Raw genomic sequence first — 16,214 nt, forward strand, 5'->3', positions numbered from 1 at the left:
AGACTCATCCTAGTGCCAAAGGCCCATGTAGAACAGCCAGGGCACCATTTCTGGCTGCCCCAGGCAGTGCAGAGCAAAAGCTGATAGGACAGGAGACAAAATGAAAGATGCTTCATACCGTAGAAGCCCAGAGGTGCAAATGGGAAGGGCAGAGGGACAGAACAGTATGGAGAGCCAGAGCAAGGCAGGCCTGTGCAGCATGACAACAAGGGTGAAGCCCAGGACAGACAGGACCCCCCCTGCCCACCCTCTTCCCCCTCCCAGCCCAGGCCTCTGCCCTCCATGCCCCCTCCCCATCTCTCTATCCTCTCCCAACCCCCACCTTCCAGCCCAGTAACTCTCCAAGGGCACTGGGAGCAGACTACTGGGGGAGGGGGAGAGCACTGAGCACATTGTTCAGGTATTTATATCCAAAGGAGGTCTGATCTCGTTAGCAGAGGGATGAATGATTGTGCTGAAAAGCTTTTCTACGATCCAAACACATCATGGGGGCCCCCAGCAGAGAGGGAAGAAAAGTAGAGACAAAGCAAGCCAGGTGGAAGGCTTGTTGGGCATCAGTGGCTCCCGCTTTTTGGGTCATGGGGGCCGGAGTGGCCCAGTGAGCTCCAGAGTGGCCAAACCAAGTAGCAAAGTGGCCCATTCAGCTCAGAGCCACAAGATTACCTAGTACAGTCTTTAGAACTGTAACTAGAAAGAAAAAAAAAACAGAACTGTAACTAGAATGGGGCCAGAAGAACTTCCCCAGGCACAAAAAAAATTCCTAGTTTGGGCTCTGCTTGATAATAGTAGTCCACATTTATATAGTCCTTAATGGTATGCAAAGAAATCATCTTGTGTGAGCCTCACAACCAGCCTGAAGTAGGAGTAATTATTTTATCCCCATTTTACAGATGAGGAAACTGAGGTACAAAGAGATTAAGTAAATTGCCTAGGGTCACATAGCTAATATTCGGAACTCAGTTCTTCCTTGCTTCTAGTCCAGCGCCCTATTCACTACACCAGACTGCCTCTCAAGACTACACCACCTAGAATCTCTAGGCATCCTCCCATCCAAGAACTAAGGAAGCCCAAACCTGCTTAGCTTCTGAGATGAGATAAAATTGGGCAGATTTAGGACGTTAGAGGTGGGGTCTGAAGCAAATCTTCTGCCTCCAAGTTCAGAACTCTATCCATTAGGCCACACTGCCTCTCTCTTACAGCCTTGACTAAATAAACTCTATCCTTCTGGCAGCCCAATCAGGCAAGTTTGGGGAAGGGGTGGGGAATGGATCCCCTACAGATGGTGGGCCCCTCTCTACTAGCAGTGAAAAGGAGAGAAATCTGTGCACAGCTATTGCCAGGACAGTTGGAAAAGTCCATTATTCTTCCATTTTCCTTCCCTAGCTTCTCTAACCCTTTGGTGGAGAATCCAAGAGAAAACGGAGGGAGGGGGAATCCTCACCGAATTCCTCTTGGCATTGGAAAAACAAAAGCATCAGCTCTTGAGAAGACCTGAATTCGAATCCCATCTCTGATGTTTACTACTTGTATAGTCAAATCTTGCCTTAGACACTTACTAGCTGTATGACCCTAGGCAAGTCTCTTAACTTCATAGGCTCAGTTTCCTCATCGGTAAAATTGGGATAATAATAGCCCCTATCACCTCGAGTTATTGTGAGGATAAAATGAAATTATATTTGTAAAGTACTTCGTAAATCATAAGGCACAGTATAAATCCTAGCTATTATTATTAAGACATTTAGCTTCCCCGGGGCTCAGTTTCCCTATCTATAAAATTCAGGGGTTGAACTTAATGGCCTCTGTATCTATGACCCGGCTGTCCAAACCCAGAGCAAACTCAACTCCCCTCCTCTGTTTCCTCATGCCTCAAACACCCAGGAAGGCAACAGGGTATCAATACTCACGGAAGAGACCCACCACTACTTCCTCCTTGGGTCCTGAATTCATCTCCCAATCACTGCCCCTCCTCCAGAGCTGCCTCTTTCTGCCACATCCCCACAAAGATACAGCAGAAAGTGTCAGAGATGCAGCATGCCAAGTCCTGGGTTCCAATCCTGCCTCGGGCACCAAATAGCTGAATGGCTTTGCAAATCACTTAGCCTTTACAACTCCTACAAAAAGGCTTGCTTGTAAATGAGGGCTAATGAGACCTGAACTGCCGAACTCACAGGAGTGCCGTGGGAAAAGCACATTGTAAATTATAAAGGGTCACAGAAATAAGAGCTAGTATTACTGTTCCCTTTAAATCAGCTTCTCTCCTCACTTTCCCCATTGGCACACCATCAAGAACATCACCATTTTCCCATTCTTCCTCTGGAAACCTCAAAGTCATCTCTGCCTCCTCCCTCGGCTTCATCTCCTCGATCTAATCAGTCATCAAGTCCTGTGGAGTCTTCCTTGGCAAAAATCTCCCAGATTCACCCTCCCTCTGCATTCCCGCCGCTGTCACCACCTGGATTACTAGACTGTTTTCCAGGCTCTCTCTCTGCTCCAAGATATCCTGAATACCCCGCCACAGCCATCCTCCACTGTACTCGTCTCATCGCCCCCATCCTCAAGAATCATCAGTAGCTCTCTGCTGCCTTTTGTCAGCATTGTCTTTCAGTTGCCTCTCACTCTTCCTGACTCCCATTTGGGGTTTTCTCGGCAGAGATATTGGAGTGGTTTTCCATTTCCTTTTCAGGTTCATTTTTACAGATGGGGAAACTGAGGCATAATGAAGTGACTTGCCCGGGGTCACCCAGCTAGGAAGTGTCTGAGGCCAGATTTGAACTCTTCCTGACTCCAGGCTCAGCACTCTATCCATTCTTCTGCCTAGCTGCCCAATGCCTGCTGAATCCAATAAAAATGCCTCAGCCTGGAATGACTCAGTGTACTGTTCTAATCATCCCCATTCACCTCCCTCCCAACTGCCTCTACAAACAGCCCTATCCAGCCTGATCACTCTTCTGACTCCATCTTCTCCAACCAGTCTTCCATTGTTCAAACACCACCTCTGACACTAACGACCCGAGAGGCCATGACCAACTTATTTAATTTCCATGATTCTTAGTTTTCCCACCTGTAGAATAAGAGGGGTGGAATATGTAGCCTCTGTAGTCCCATCCAGCTCTAGACCTGTGATCTATAGTTTAAATAAAGGGGCTAAAGAGTGATGGGGATAATATGAAATTAATCTGGGAAGGCGTCCTGGAAAAAAGAAGGTGCGAGCTGTATTTTTAAAGTGGAAAGAGGCATGGGTTGGCAAAGAAGGACATTTCAGGTGGTGGTGACAACTGAGACAAGTCTCAGGGGCATCGAGGTGGGGCAATGGATAAAACCCTGGAGTCAGGAGGACCTGAGTTCAAATCTGACCTCACAAACTTGACACTTACTAGCTCTGTGATCCTGGGTAAGTCACTTACCCCAACCACCTCAAAAATAACAATTCTGTCTCATCTACTGCCACCAGTATTTAACTCACAGGTAAGGCTTTGCACATCTGTAAATGAGAGGGTTGACTAAATGGTCACTAATTCTATGATCTCACCCCCCACCAAGTGATTCTGATCAAAGGCCTGGCCTGGTGAAGTCTCCTCCCATGCCACACATTTAATTCCCAAAGGATCTTCTTCCCAAAGCCCCTCCTGGGAAACTATAACCCAAGGACAATGTTTACCATCATCCCACCCTATAGTTATTTCTTCACTGGGAGCTCACCCATCCCCTCTCCCATGGTCCATGTTTAGATACATGGTCCATAGATACCCAGTGATTTTATCAACTGGTATAGTCCATGGGGGTGAGAAGGATGGAAAGCTGGGAGATGATGGGAGGCGATGGAAGGAAGCTTAGTGTGAAAAAGAAATCCATACCAGGATCACCTGATCCAACTCCTCCATTTGACAGACAAAACTGAGGTCCACAGAGGAAGCCAGGGTCCAAAGAAAAGTGACTTCCCCAAGGTCACAAAGTAATGGATCTAAGGACTTGAACTCTTTAGTCCAAGACTCTTTCCACTATGTGAAAGACCACACCCAGATACCTGAACATTACACACACACACACACACACACACACACATACATACATATGCACGCTTGCATACATACATACTTACACATAGATACACAAATGCACACATATACACATGTGCACAAGAACACATGTCTGTGCAGGAATGCACATATGCACACATGTACACACATATACATGCATATATACATACACACACACCTCCCTGACAATCAGCTAAGTAGATCTTCTATGCACTCCTGGGTATGTGGTATATACAGAGATTAGTGACAGTCAGAGACACACCAAGAAGGCCCCTGCATGCAGCTCCCCACAGTGACAATCACACAAAAAGACTACTCTGGTATGCACACATTTCAACACGAACAAACACAGGGACACAATACACTGAGATGGGGCTCTCAGGAAGCAGAGTCAAGACACACAGACCCCGGGACCCACACCCAGCTGTTGCCCGTTCCCTCCTCCATCTGTCAGGGGGAGGGGGCATTGAGGAAGACTGAGATGCACCCTCAACGATTCAGTTAGCACAGATGCTGTTACAGATGCTCAGCTAACTGCCACCCCCTGCCAAGCCTCTTTGGGGAAGGGGCAGCAAGACATAAAAAGAACCCCCTCCCCCATTCTAGAGACTTAAGGCAGGGGGCAGAGCCCAAGACCCACAACTTGGCTCCATCCTTGTCTCAGATGCTTAGTTTGACTGTTGGGACATGGATTCCTCCCTTACAAAGGAAAGAGAATGGGCACTGGAGAGAATGTCAAGAGGAAAGGGGAGAACCAGATGAGGGGGTCACTGCAGAAGAAATAAGACTGAAGAGACCAAGGGGTTACCCTCTCACCTCCCCTGGTTTCTGTTGAGCACCTCACCAATGCCCACAGTATTGGGACAAGTGGAGAAGCCCGAATGATAGGGCCCAGCTTGCAATGGTGGTTTTTGTTGGTTTTTTTTTTTAAACAAAGCTTTCTGTGTCTTCCCCCATGAGCTTTGCATTTTCCAGGATGCCGGTGGAAAGCTCACCACTGTGGGCACAACCAGTCCTGACTGGAGTCAATGACTTCTCTAGCAGTCCTGTTACCTCCTCTAGCTTGAAGGTGGCATGGGAGTGGGGAGTAAAATGAATAAGACTCAAAGAAGGCACACTGGAATAAAAATACAGAATTCGATGGGGGAGAATCGAATCCACTACCTAGACACTACCCATCTACATCCCCTCCCCAGATATCCCCCCAATCCTGGCCCCTAATACCTGCTGTGTAGAAAGCCAGAACAAATACCAACCTGCCCATCTCGTCACCACCACCACAGTCACAGAGCCACCCAGAGCTGTAGCAGCCCACAGGGCGGAAACAAGGTGGGACAAAGTTTCCAGGTGCATTTATTTATTCACAAGCACCACCAAAGTCTGATTTCTTCCTGCAGCCTGATTTCTCCAGCCCTGAGCTCTGGAGCCAGTACTAAGGGGAAACTCAGCTACTTCCAAAGCATCCAGGGATTTTTTCATTCATCTCAAAAACATTACATTGTCTGATAGGCATGCCAGGCTTCGCTTCTCTAACTTCACATTTGGACCTCAAAATGCCACCAGACAGTGCTGACAACCCCTCCATCCCCACCCACACTGCACAGAATAAAGTCTGCTCCCAGGTACCCAGGGGCTGGGAGGTCTAGACTGACCCCAGGAATCAGAGAGTACTCCATCTCCAAGAAGCCAGGAAGCCTCAGAGATCGGGGAGTTCAACCTTTATCTGCACAGAGATCCCAAGCGGCTGTACTCTGGGGAGGGGGGGAGGTCTACCTCCTGAGACAACCCATTCTATTATTAGAGAACCCCAGGACCACCATTTTTATCCCGGTGCTCAATCAGATGGCCTTCTAAACATCCTCCTCCCCACCCCAGACCTGGTGAAGAGGAAAAATAGGGAGTGCTAGCCCAGAACTCCCTTGTCTCCCCCATCTCTGCCTCAGGTGCCCTTCCTTAGAGCCCAGGACCTTACAGAGCTCAGTTATGAGGACCCATAGGTTCCTTCGAACCAGCACAAATGACCTCTGTTAATGACAATAGAGAGGGGGCCGGAGTTTATGGAGTTGTGCTGAACCCTCGATTAATCAGGACTTGGGGAGGGGGTTAGAGAATACTGTGATAGGGGCCCCACCCTCTAGGGGGAACTGAGATGGGGGAGGGGAGAGGTGCACAGAAAGGTGACCAAGGGAAATTCATGACTTGGCCAAAGAAGAGAAAGAGATCCTGTTCCCCCACCCCCACCCAGGGTCCATGGGAAGGGTCCCCCTACCCACGATACAGGACTTTAAACTGGCTGATCGCTGGGGCTGGGGGAGGAGTCTATTTTCCCCGAAGAAACCAGAGAGGCCCCAAGGGGTTCATAGGAGTAGCTAGGAGCTACCCACCCCTTCTTAGGCCCAAAATGTTACTCGTCATCCTGGGAAATCCGAAATGAAATTCTGTTCTTCGAGTTCAGATCTCGACAGAGTCCTGTTGTGATGGGCGACAGGAAGGCGCCAGACAGTCTGGGTTTGGGGTGGGGGCCACCAAACCGGAGGAGGAGAAAAGCCTACTTGTGGAGTATGAAGGCATCCAAGGGCCACCCCGACCGGGGGTCAGGGCTGCCAGTGACCTCTGCCCCTCCAGGAATCACTCACTCATATGCCTTCTAGGAGCTGTCTCCCCATCAGCCAGGCCCTCCCCAGGTTACAAGGTGCAGTCTGCTCTCCTCCCTCAGCTTTCAAGTCAGCCCTCGGCTCTCCAGGCTGAGCTCAGAGGCGGGGCGCGGCACTAGAGGCCTCAGGGCCCCTAAGTCAAACTGCTCTGGGAAATGGGGGCCCAGGTAGCGGGGCGGGGCAGGGGAAGGGAAGATGTGGTCATTGTAGCCCTCTGGGAATCTATGTTGATATTGGAGGGAGAGGGGGCCAACACCTCTCTGCACACCCGCCCCCGCTCCTCCGTGGCAGTGGGCTTAAGAGACGAAGTGTTCCCAGGCCAGGGGAAGACGACCAGTGTGGTGTCCCTTCCCCCCCCATCCCCACCCCCAACACCCTGGCAGACACACACGGGTATGTTCTAGACAGACGCACTCAAGCAAGCAAGCAAGCACACACACACACACACACACACACACACACACACACACTGAGGCGCACACTACACCCACTGTGAAATGGACGCACTTCGAAACACACGGGCACAGACACGGGGCACACTCAGCTGGACAGACACATGACACTCAGACGGAGGCGACACAGATAAAGAATGGGTCACACAGACGGACTGACATGGGCACAGGACCCACTTGGCCAGAGGGACACGCACACGGGCACACACTCAGACACAACCTGTTCCGGCTTGTGGAAAGACCCGGGTACAAAGTTACGAAGTCAGAGGGGGTAAGGGTCCCTGGGGATCCTCTGCCCGGTCTGACCTCTCCCCGAGGCTGTTCCCTCCTAGGAGCGGGCAGCACAGAGAGGGGACAGGAGGACAAAGAGGGCGGGGAGAGGGGCTAAAGGGGCACTTGCCGACGTGCCCCTGGGTGAAACCTGCTCCCAAGCCCGGCTGCTCTTCTCCGAGGCCGGGCGAGGTCCGAGGCTTCCCAACAGGCTAGCCCGACCCCGCAGTCCCAACTGAGAGCCTTCTCCACCCCCACCCCCCACCAGCCCCAACCAGGCCCGAGTAGCTATGCTCTCCTGAGTGCCTCCTCTCTCCTCTGCGGTCTCTCCTCCGTCCTCCCCATCTCCGCCTTCCTCCGAGATGTCTCTGGCTCCCAGATCCCCTTTCCCCAGCTCCGCGCTCCTAACTCGCTCCCTTTCTCCTCCCCCACCCCCCCGACCCCTTCTTCCGTCTCCTTTCTCAGCCCATTCTCGCTGCCCTCTCCCTTTTCTTTCCGTCTCCACTCCCTTCTTCCTTTTCCCTCTCTCCTTCTCTCCTTTCCCCCCTCCCCCCCTCCTCCCTCCCCAGTTCCCCTCGGCTCTCTCTTCACACCCCCCTCTCCGGCCCGGCTCCTCCCTCCAGCCCCCAGGCCCGGCCAAATTCCCTTTCCACGTTCCCGCCAGCTCCCCCGGACAGTGCAAACGGATGGTCTAGGAGCCCAGGGCGCTGACCAAAGCTCGACTCAGTCTCCGGAGCGAGCCGCTCCGAACTTGCGAAACAACAGAAAGCAACCCACAACATGTCGGTGTCAGCGGCCGGCCGACACCCCCTCCAGGCCAAGCTGCCCTCCCGGCCCGAGCCCCGGGCCCCCGAGAGCCCAGGGCGGAACACAAACAAGTTGTTTTACCATCTTGCGCGCGCACACACACATACACACACACACCGACACACACACATACAGTCGCAGCACGCACACACACACACACACATACATACAACACTCACATACTTCCTTGCTGCGCAGCCCTATCTGCCTCGGGGTGCACGGTTCCAGGGATATCTAGCGCAGGGTCCGGGCTCATAAGTTGGGGTTCGGGGAGCGGAGACCCCGGGGAGGGGGCGGGGAGTCCCGGGGGGTCCAGCTCTCTTACCTGTGGGAGTCTCGCTTTCTAGCGCGCAGAGCTGAAAGGTGAGCGCCAGGATGAGAGCCTGGGCGCCGGTCATCGTGCGCCACCCTCGGGGGCCCCGGGGCCACAGGGAAGTACCGTAGCCCGGAACCCCGGAGCCTCCCGAGCCGCCGGAGTCGGAGCGGAGCCGGGACTGGCACTGAGTCCGGAGCGGGCGCTGGAGCCGGAGCCCGAGCCCTGACGTCAGGAGCCCGAGCAGCGGCTTCGCGTTCCAAAGGTGGGGGGCGCCTCCTGCCGGTGCTCTGCTGGAAGTGCGGAGGTCTGGAGAACCTGAGCAGGGACTGCGAACCCCGCAACCTGCGGGGAAGGGGGCCAGGGGGAGCCGACAGCCCCGAATCACCCGCTAGTGCCGCAGACCGGGGACCCACAGAACGGCGCCGATGCGAGGGCATCATAAGCCGTTCGTGCGCCCCCAGTACTCCAGTCCGATCGATGAAAATGTCCAGAATCCCATTAGACACCTGGTTTTGTACACACTCCTTTCTGGGCCCCTAAGGCACTCAACCCTGGCATCGCTATTCCATGCGTCCAACACCAGGACCAGAAGCCGGGCCATCCCCTTTCCTTTTGTCCTGCCAGGCCGCTTGGCACATTCAAACACGCCTTCAACAGCACCCCCAGGAAAGCAGCCTTCCACAAAGGTTCACTCACTCATCTGCACACTTTCAATCATCCACAAATTCAGAGCCCCTCAGACCCGACTACAGGAATATAAACAGTCCAGGTATACTAGGGCCTGGGGACCACAAGGTTCACACTCAGGCAAGTAAACCTCATGGAATCAAGAAATGGCTAATCTGAAAGGGGACCATAGACCTTGGAAATGGAAAATTGAAAAGGCCTTTAGACCATAGAACGTCAGAGCTGGGAGGGCCCTCAGAACACAGGAGGTCAGAGCTGGGAGGGCTCTTAGAACACAGGACGTTAGAGCTGGGAGACCCCTTAGAACACAGGATGTCAGAGCTGGGAGGGTCCTTAGAATAAAGAATGTCAGGGGGCAGCTAGGTGGCACTGTGGATAAAGCACTGGCTTTGGATTCAAGAGGACCTGAGTTCAAATCCAGCCTCAGACACTTGACATTAGCTGTATGACCCTGGGCAAGTCACTTAACCCTCCTTGCCCTGCACCAAAAAAAAAAAAAAAAAAGAATGTCAGGGCTAGGAGGGCTTTTAAAACACAGAATGTTAGAGTTGGGAGGGCCCTTAGAACACAGAATTCCAGAGCTGCCAGGGGCTTTAGAACACAGAAGGTTAGAGCTAGACAGGACCTTAGAATACAGAATGTTAGAGCTGAGAGATCCCTTAGAAAGTAGAATGTCAGAGTTAAGAGGAACCTGGGAACTATAAAATGCCAGAGCTAGGAACCCTAAAGCAAAAAATATATTAAAAGTATAAGGAGACAGCATATAAAATGTTAAAATGGGATGTCACACCTCAGAGATCTTATAACTCAGACACATCATTTTGCAGATGGAGAATCTAAACCTCGAAGAAGAGGAAATGACTTGCCCAAAGTCCCACAGCCAAGGGCAGTGAAAACTAGAATTCAGGCATATCAGCTCAAATACTCTTTCTATTTTCCCCCAGACCCGCACTTGACCAGTCAACAAACATTTATTAAGCACCTACTGGGTGTCAGGCACTTTGCTAAGAGATGAAGACACAAAGAAAGAAGCTCACAGTCTACCAGGGGAGGCAATATGCAAAGGACATGGTACACAAAAGATATATGCAGCAAAGCTTGCACCTTTCCTGAAATGTATGGAATTCGATGGATCACAAAATAAATAGGATCTTAGACTTAGAGCTGGAAGGGTCTTAGAGATAGGTTAGTCCAATCCCCTCATTTTACAGGTGAGTAAACTGATGCCCAGGGTCCCACAGTAGAAGTAAGAATTTGAAGTAGAAGAAAAAAAAAGAAATAAAGGGGAGAATTTGAACTCAGATCCTGAGATTCCAAAACCTTCATTTTTTTTCTATTCTGTCTTACTGCTTTGGGTGGGGAGGATAAGGGAGTGGGAGTCCCTTGATAAAACATCATGTTATGGAATTTTAAATATGGCATTTATAAAAAGCCATATTTATTTGTTTGTTTATTCCTGTGTGCTCTGCTCCAGGGAGTTGCCAACCTTCCCCAGCCCTAGTCCTGATTGTCTCTCCACCCTACCAGGAAGAAGTGACTGCTCTTTGCTACTGTGTGTGAGATCTTGGGAAATGCACAAAGTGTCTGGGTCACGGTTTCCTCAGCTATGAAATGAAAAGCTTGCCCTGAATGCTTTCTAAGGTTTCTTCCAGCTTGAAAGCCTGTGATCTCTTCAATGGTCTACAATCGGCAGTTGCTCCCTCTGCAGGACGCTGGAGTCCCAGCAGCCCTTCAGCCAATGGACTGTTTACTAGCATTCAGGTTAACATTCTCTTGATGCCTTTGAATAGAATTCAGGGCACTAGTGCCCAGGGCAGAGGTCTCAGAGCAGTGCCTAACATCCAGAGCCTTTGATTTCTTTCTTCTAGCCTCCTTGAGAGACAGCGCCCTGTAAAAAGTCCCATAATCCTAGAGTAGAATTAGAAGGAACCACCCTCCTTATCCTCATTTGCTCTAAATTCCAGCCAAAGTGGCCTATCTGAGGTTCCCTAGTCTGCTGTTGTTAGTATTTTAAGATTGATTTTTCCCCTTTAGGTATTTTCCAAGAACCTCTTGTTTATTCCTACTGTTTCTCTTAAACAGGAAGTAGTATTCTTTCTCCTACCTCCACACCTTTGCCCAGACTGTCAGTTTTGCTTACCTGAAATGTTCTCCTACCTCATCTCTACCCTTTGAAACTCCTAGCTCCCTTTAAGGCTTAACTCATTGCCAGCTTCTTTTTTTTCCCCCAGGGCAGTTGGGGTTAAGTGACTTGCCCAGGGTCACACAGCTAGTAAGTGATAAGTGTCTGAGGTCGGATTTGAACTCAGGTCCTCCTGACTCCAGGGCTGGTGCTCTATCTAGCGCCACCTAGCTGCCCCAGTTGCCAACTTCTAAAAAAGGCTTTTCCTGATTCCTCCAGTTGAGGGTGCTACTTCCTTTACCACCACTGCCCCCCCCAAAAAAAACCCCTACTAATTTTGTATCTGTAGTGTTTTATGTATTTCTTTATTTGCATGTTGGTTCCCTCCAGTAGAAGAAATGTGAACTATTTGAGGTGCTTAGTACCTATTAGAACCTTAGTACCTATTTGAGGTGTCTAGTACTTAATAGTACATAATACAAGCTGTGATAGTGATGGAATGTCATTGTGCTATAAGAAATTACAAGCAGGGGCAGCTAGGTGGAACAGTGGATAGAGCACCAGCCCTGGAGTCAGGAGGACCTGAGTTCAAATCTGGCCTCAGACACTTAACACTTACTAGCTGTGTGACCCTGGGCAAGTCACTTAACCCTAATTGCCTCACTAAAAAAAAAAAGAAAGAAAGAAATGACAAGCAGGATGATTTCAGAAAGGCCTGGAAAGACTTGTATGAACTGATGTATAGTGAAGTGAGCAGAACTAAGAGAACATTGTACACAGAGACAGCAATATTGTTTGATGAAGAACTGTGAATGAGCTAACTATTCTCAGCAATTCAATGATCCAAGACAATGCCTAAGGACCAATGATGAAGCATACCTATCTGCCTCCAGAGAAAGAATTTCTATTGATGGAACACAGACTGAAGCATGCTATTTTTCACTTTCTTTAATTTTTTTCTTTTATTCAAGTTTTCTTCTACAAAATGACTAATATGGTAATATTTTACATGATTGTACATGTATAACCTGTATCTGATTGCTTACCTCCTCAGGGAGGGGACAGGGGAGGGAGGGAAGGAAGGATAAAAATTGGAACCCCAAACTATAAATAAAAATGTTTATTACGTTTTTATAAATAGTACTTAATTAAGTACTTAAAGTACTTAATAACAGCTTGCTGAATTTAATTGACCTCAGAATTCATCTAGTCTATGTTATACATAAACAGGGATCCCCTTTACAATAATCCCAGCAAGAAGTCACTTAGGCTATTGCCCGAAGATCTCCAGTGATGGGCACAGTAACTAGAACTCAGGACTTGGAGTCAGAAAGACCTAGAGTTCAAATCCTGCCTCAGATCTTTACTAGTTATTGAACTCTTGGCCAGGCACTTAACGTCTGTTTACTTTAGCCTCTTTATCTATGAGATGGGAATAATAATAGTATATAGTCACAGGGTTATTGTGAGGATCAAATGAGGATCAAACCACCTGGTGAATTAGGGGGATGCCTACCCCAAGCATGTGAAAACATTGCTCAGTGGAAGAGGCAAATGAGTACAATTTGTTCCAATGTCCACAAAAGTAGCTAAAGAAGGTGCTATGCACCAAGATCATCCACTGCATCCTGGGCCATCCCCAATCATCTTCACTTTTGTCCTGCCGCTGGAGTTCAATGACTCTGGAAGAGAGAGTGAGGCTGACAACTTTGTGCAGCATTGCCTTACTTCAATCCAATCCACCCTCAAGTCAAGATATCACCCCACAATGTCACTGGTCCTCTTTGAAAATGAAGGACAAGGGGCAGCTAGATGGCGCAGTGGATAGAGCACCGGCCCTGGAGTCAGGAGTACCTGAGTTCAAATCCGGCCTCAGACACTTAACACTTACTAGCTGTGTGACCCTGGGCAAGTCACTTAACCCCAATTGCCTCACTAAAAAAAAAAAAGAAAGAAAGAAAGAAAATGAAGGACAAGCACAGTGGATAAAGCACCAGCCTTGGATTCAGGAGGACCTGAGTTCAAAGCCGGCCTCAGACACTTGACACTTACTAGCTGTGTGACCCTGGGCAAGTCACTTAACCCTCGTTGACCTGCAAAATAATCATAATCATCATACTCATAATCATCTCTTCCAGGGTGCTCAGTAACCACAAAGTTTTTAAGGGCCCTGAGCCCTTGTCTCTGCTCACTTCTCCCCAAGAGCCCCCACCCTTCCCAGCAGAAAAGCAGCCATGTGAGAAATCTCCAGGCAATGCCTCTTGAGCTAATCCAATGAGCTGCTCTGGGTGAAAATGCTTTGAATCCTGTAGACCACGGTGATGTAAGGCAGTCTTATTATTTATACCATAATGCTGCAAAAAGAGAAACCTCTCACCTCCCCTCAGAGTTTTTCCCTAAGAGCATCAAGTGCCTATACCATCATTGCATCATTGCTCCCCATTTCAGGGAGTGGCATTAGCCATACTTCTGAGGCTGGGGGGCAAGTGACTTTTCCAAAACATCACAGCAAGTGAGAAGCCACTACGACCCTCAAGCCAGGGCCAAACCCACACTGATGCAACTGGGGATACTGAGACAAATTTCATGCCTGAGACAAGTGCTCAACATAGGACTGGGGCAAGTAGCATAAACAGGATCTAAGATAAACTTTGTAAGATCAATTCATTTTTAGGGGGGCAGAGATGCTGGGACACAGGAAAGTTGTTGCTCAGACTGTCCCAGGAAGAGAGGTAGGATGGGCTAAGCCAGGGTACCATGGTAACAGGGAAGCAGTCCCTCCCTCAATCAATGTTTATTCAGCTCTAAATCCATCTCCACCTCTAATTCCTGAATTCTCTTAGCTTTGCCCCCTTCTCCATCTCTCCTTGACTGACCTACCTTTCAAGTCACACCTCAAAGGCTACCTCCTCCAAGAAGTTCTCTCTGATCACCTCTGCTAAAAAGTGATTTCTCTTTCCCTATATATTTCTCTTTTCCTCTATATTCCTCCTCTGGTGCCCCTGCATTTTTTTTGTAGGCAGTCAGGGTTAAGTGACTTGCCCAGGGTCACACAGTTAGTAAGTATCTGAGGCGGGATTTGAACTCAGGTCCTCCTGACTATAGGACCAGTGCTCTCTCCACTTCAGTGTCCCTCCTGAGTGCTTAGAAGCCCTTGGTTCTCAAAGGCCATACTACAGGATGCTGACCACAGCCCAAGTTCCAAGGGCAGGACCAACAGAGCTGAAAACACAAGATAAAGACAAGCTCTGGGGCTGATGTCTACCTTGAGCCCGCCTCGATGCTCAGGGAGGGAGAGACTCATCTGAAAGAATGTAAACTCCTTTTAGAAAAAGAACTGTTTCTCTTTTTTGCCCACAGAATAAAACTCCTTTCAATTTTTTTTGTCATTTTGTCTTCCCCTCTTTTTTTCCTCATTCTGATTAAACAAAACAATGTCCCAATTCTTTTTATCCCTCTACTTTGAATGCATTGAGATAACAACTAGTTAATCACAATTGTAAAGTATCTATTCTAAGTAATTAGCTCTTCAGGGTATTTCTCCAGGTCTGCTCCAAAAGCTTACTATAGTATTTTTCTCCTTTTTTTCTTTTTTTTTAAATTTGATTTTTTTTTCCTTTATAGATTTTTCAAGGACTTCCTGTTTACTTCGGCTGTTTCTCTCAGCCTGAAGCTAAGAGGCAGCTGTGGAAAGACAGCTGTTCTGAGGTTGGAGGACAGGTTTCCATTCCTGTCTCCAGGTCTCCTGTGTGACCCCGACTCTTATCCTCTCTGGGTCTCATCAACAAAATGAGGGTGTTGGATTAACTTTTTTGAAGATCCCTTCTAGCTTTAAATCTATATTTCTCTTCTGAAACTGAACCTCTTCTCCTAGAATTGATCAAAGGGGTCTGCATTTAGGTGGCCATCAATATGAATACTTAGCTTGGACAGGGGGAAGAGTAACCCAGGACAGGCTGACATGGGTGGAGTGAAATCTACAAGAGGAGAGTATGCACATCTGTGAGACCATACTGGACTTCCATCTGGGTTATCTTGAGCAAGTCACTTAACCTCCGTAGGCCTCAGTTTCCCCATCTATAAAATGAGATCATGGCTCTAGAATCCTTTCTATGAAGGCAACTAATTAACATACTGCTTTGCACATCATTATTGTTTGTCATCTGTTTTTGAAGAGGACCAATGACATCATGAGGTAATGTCTTAATTTGTGGGTGAATTGGATTTAAATGAGGAGGAGCCTCTCTCTTCCAGAGTCATCCAAATCCAGTGGCAGGACAAAAGTCAAGCCCAATGAGTGACCTTGATGTCTTTGATGTCTGACAAGCTCTAAGTGCTTCATGGCTTCTGTTTCAGCCACCTGCATGACCATTGGAACAAATTGTTCTCATCTGTTCATTATGCCTGTTCGCATGCTTGGGGGAGACACCCCCCCTAACTTACTGATGGATCTGAGACCTGTCGGTTATCTTCAGCCTGGTTGAGCCCATCTGCTGAGACAGTTTACTGAGATGCAGCCACTGCGAATGCTATAGTTTCTTAGAGCCACAGGCGAGAGTTGGGTGATGGTGGACACCAAAGCTGGATAAGCAGCCCTGCAACGGGCCCAGCAAGTCCTCACAACAGAGATGTTAGTCCTCCCTATACAACCCCTTTGCACCTAGTAAGCCTTTAATAAATGCCTGTTGAAATGAATGTATCAGACCTACCGAGATGGACCACTAGATTATCAGATCATTTACCAAGAGGCCATCTAGTCCAACCCTTCACTTTACAGGTGAGGAAACTGAGGCCCAGAATGTAGCCCAAGGTCACACAAGTAGTTAATGCTATAGGCATGATTCGAATTCATCTTCTGACTCTTCCAAA

The 16,214-nt window shown here is 48.8% G+C and overlaps 1 protein-coding gene across 4 annotated transcripts in view; it reads right to left on the reverse strand.

The window, feature by feature from the left end:
- PTPRU (protein tyrosine phosphatase receptor type U) overlaps positions 1 to 8,716 on the reverse strand; it is a 117,067-nt gene extending 108,351 nt beyond the window's left edge. For all 4 annotated transcript variants that reach the window (XM_043993592.1, XM_043993590.1, XM_043993589.1 and 1 more), the window contains exon 1: positions 8,546 to 8,716. In XM_043993592.1, the coding sequence (XP_043849527.1) occupies positions 8,546 to 8,618 (73 nt within the window). In that variant the 5' untranslated portion in view covers positions 8,619 to 8,716. The remainder of the gene's footprint in view (positions 1 to 8,545) is intronic.
- Positions 8,717 to 16,214: the final 7,498 nt, after the last annotated feature.

The sequence above is a fragment of the Dromiciops gliroides genome, chromosome 3, assembly GCF_019393635.1.
Source record: "Dromiciops gliroides isolate mDroGli1 chromosome 3, mDroGli1.pri, whole genome shotgun sequence".
Lineage (NCBI taxonomy): Eukaryota > Metazoa > Chordata > Mammalia > Microbiotheria > Microbiotheriidae > Dromiciops > Dromiciops gliroides.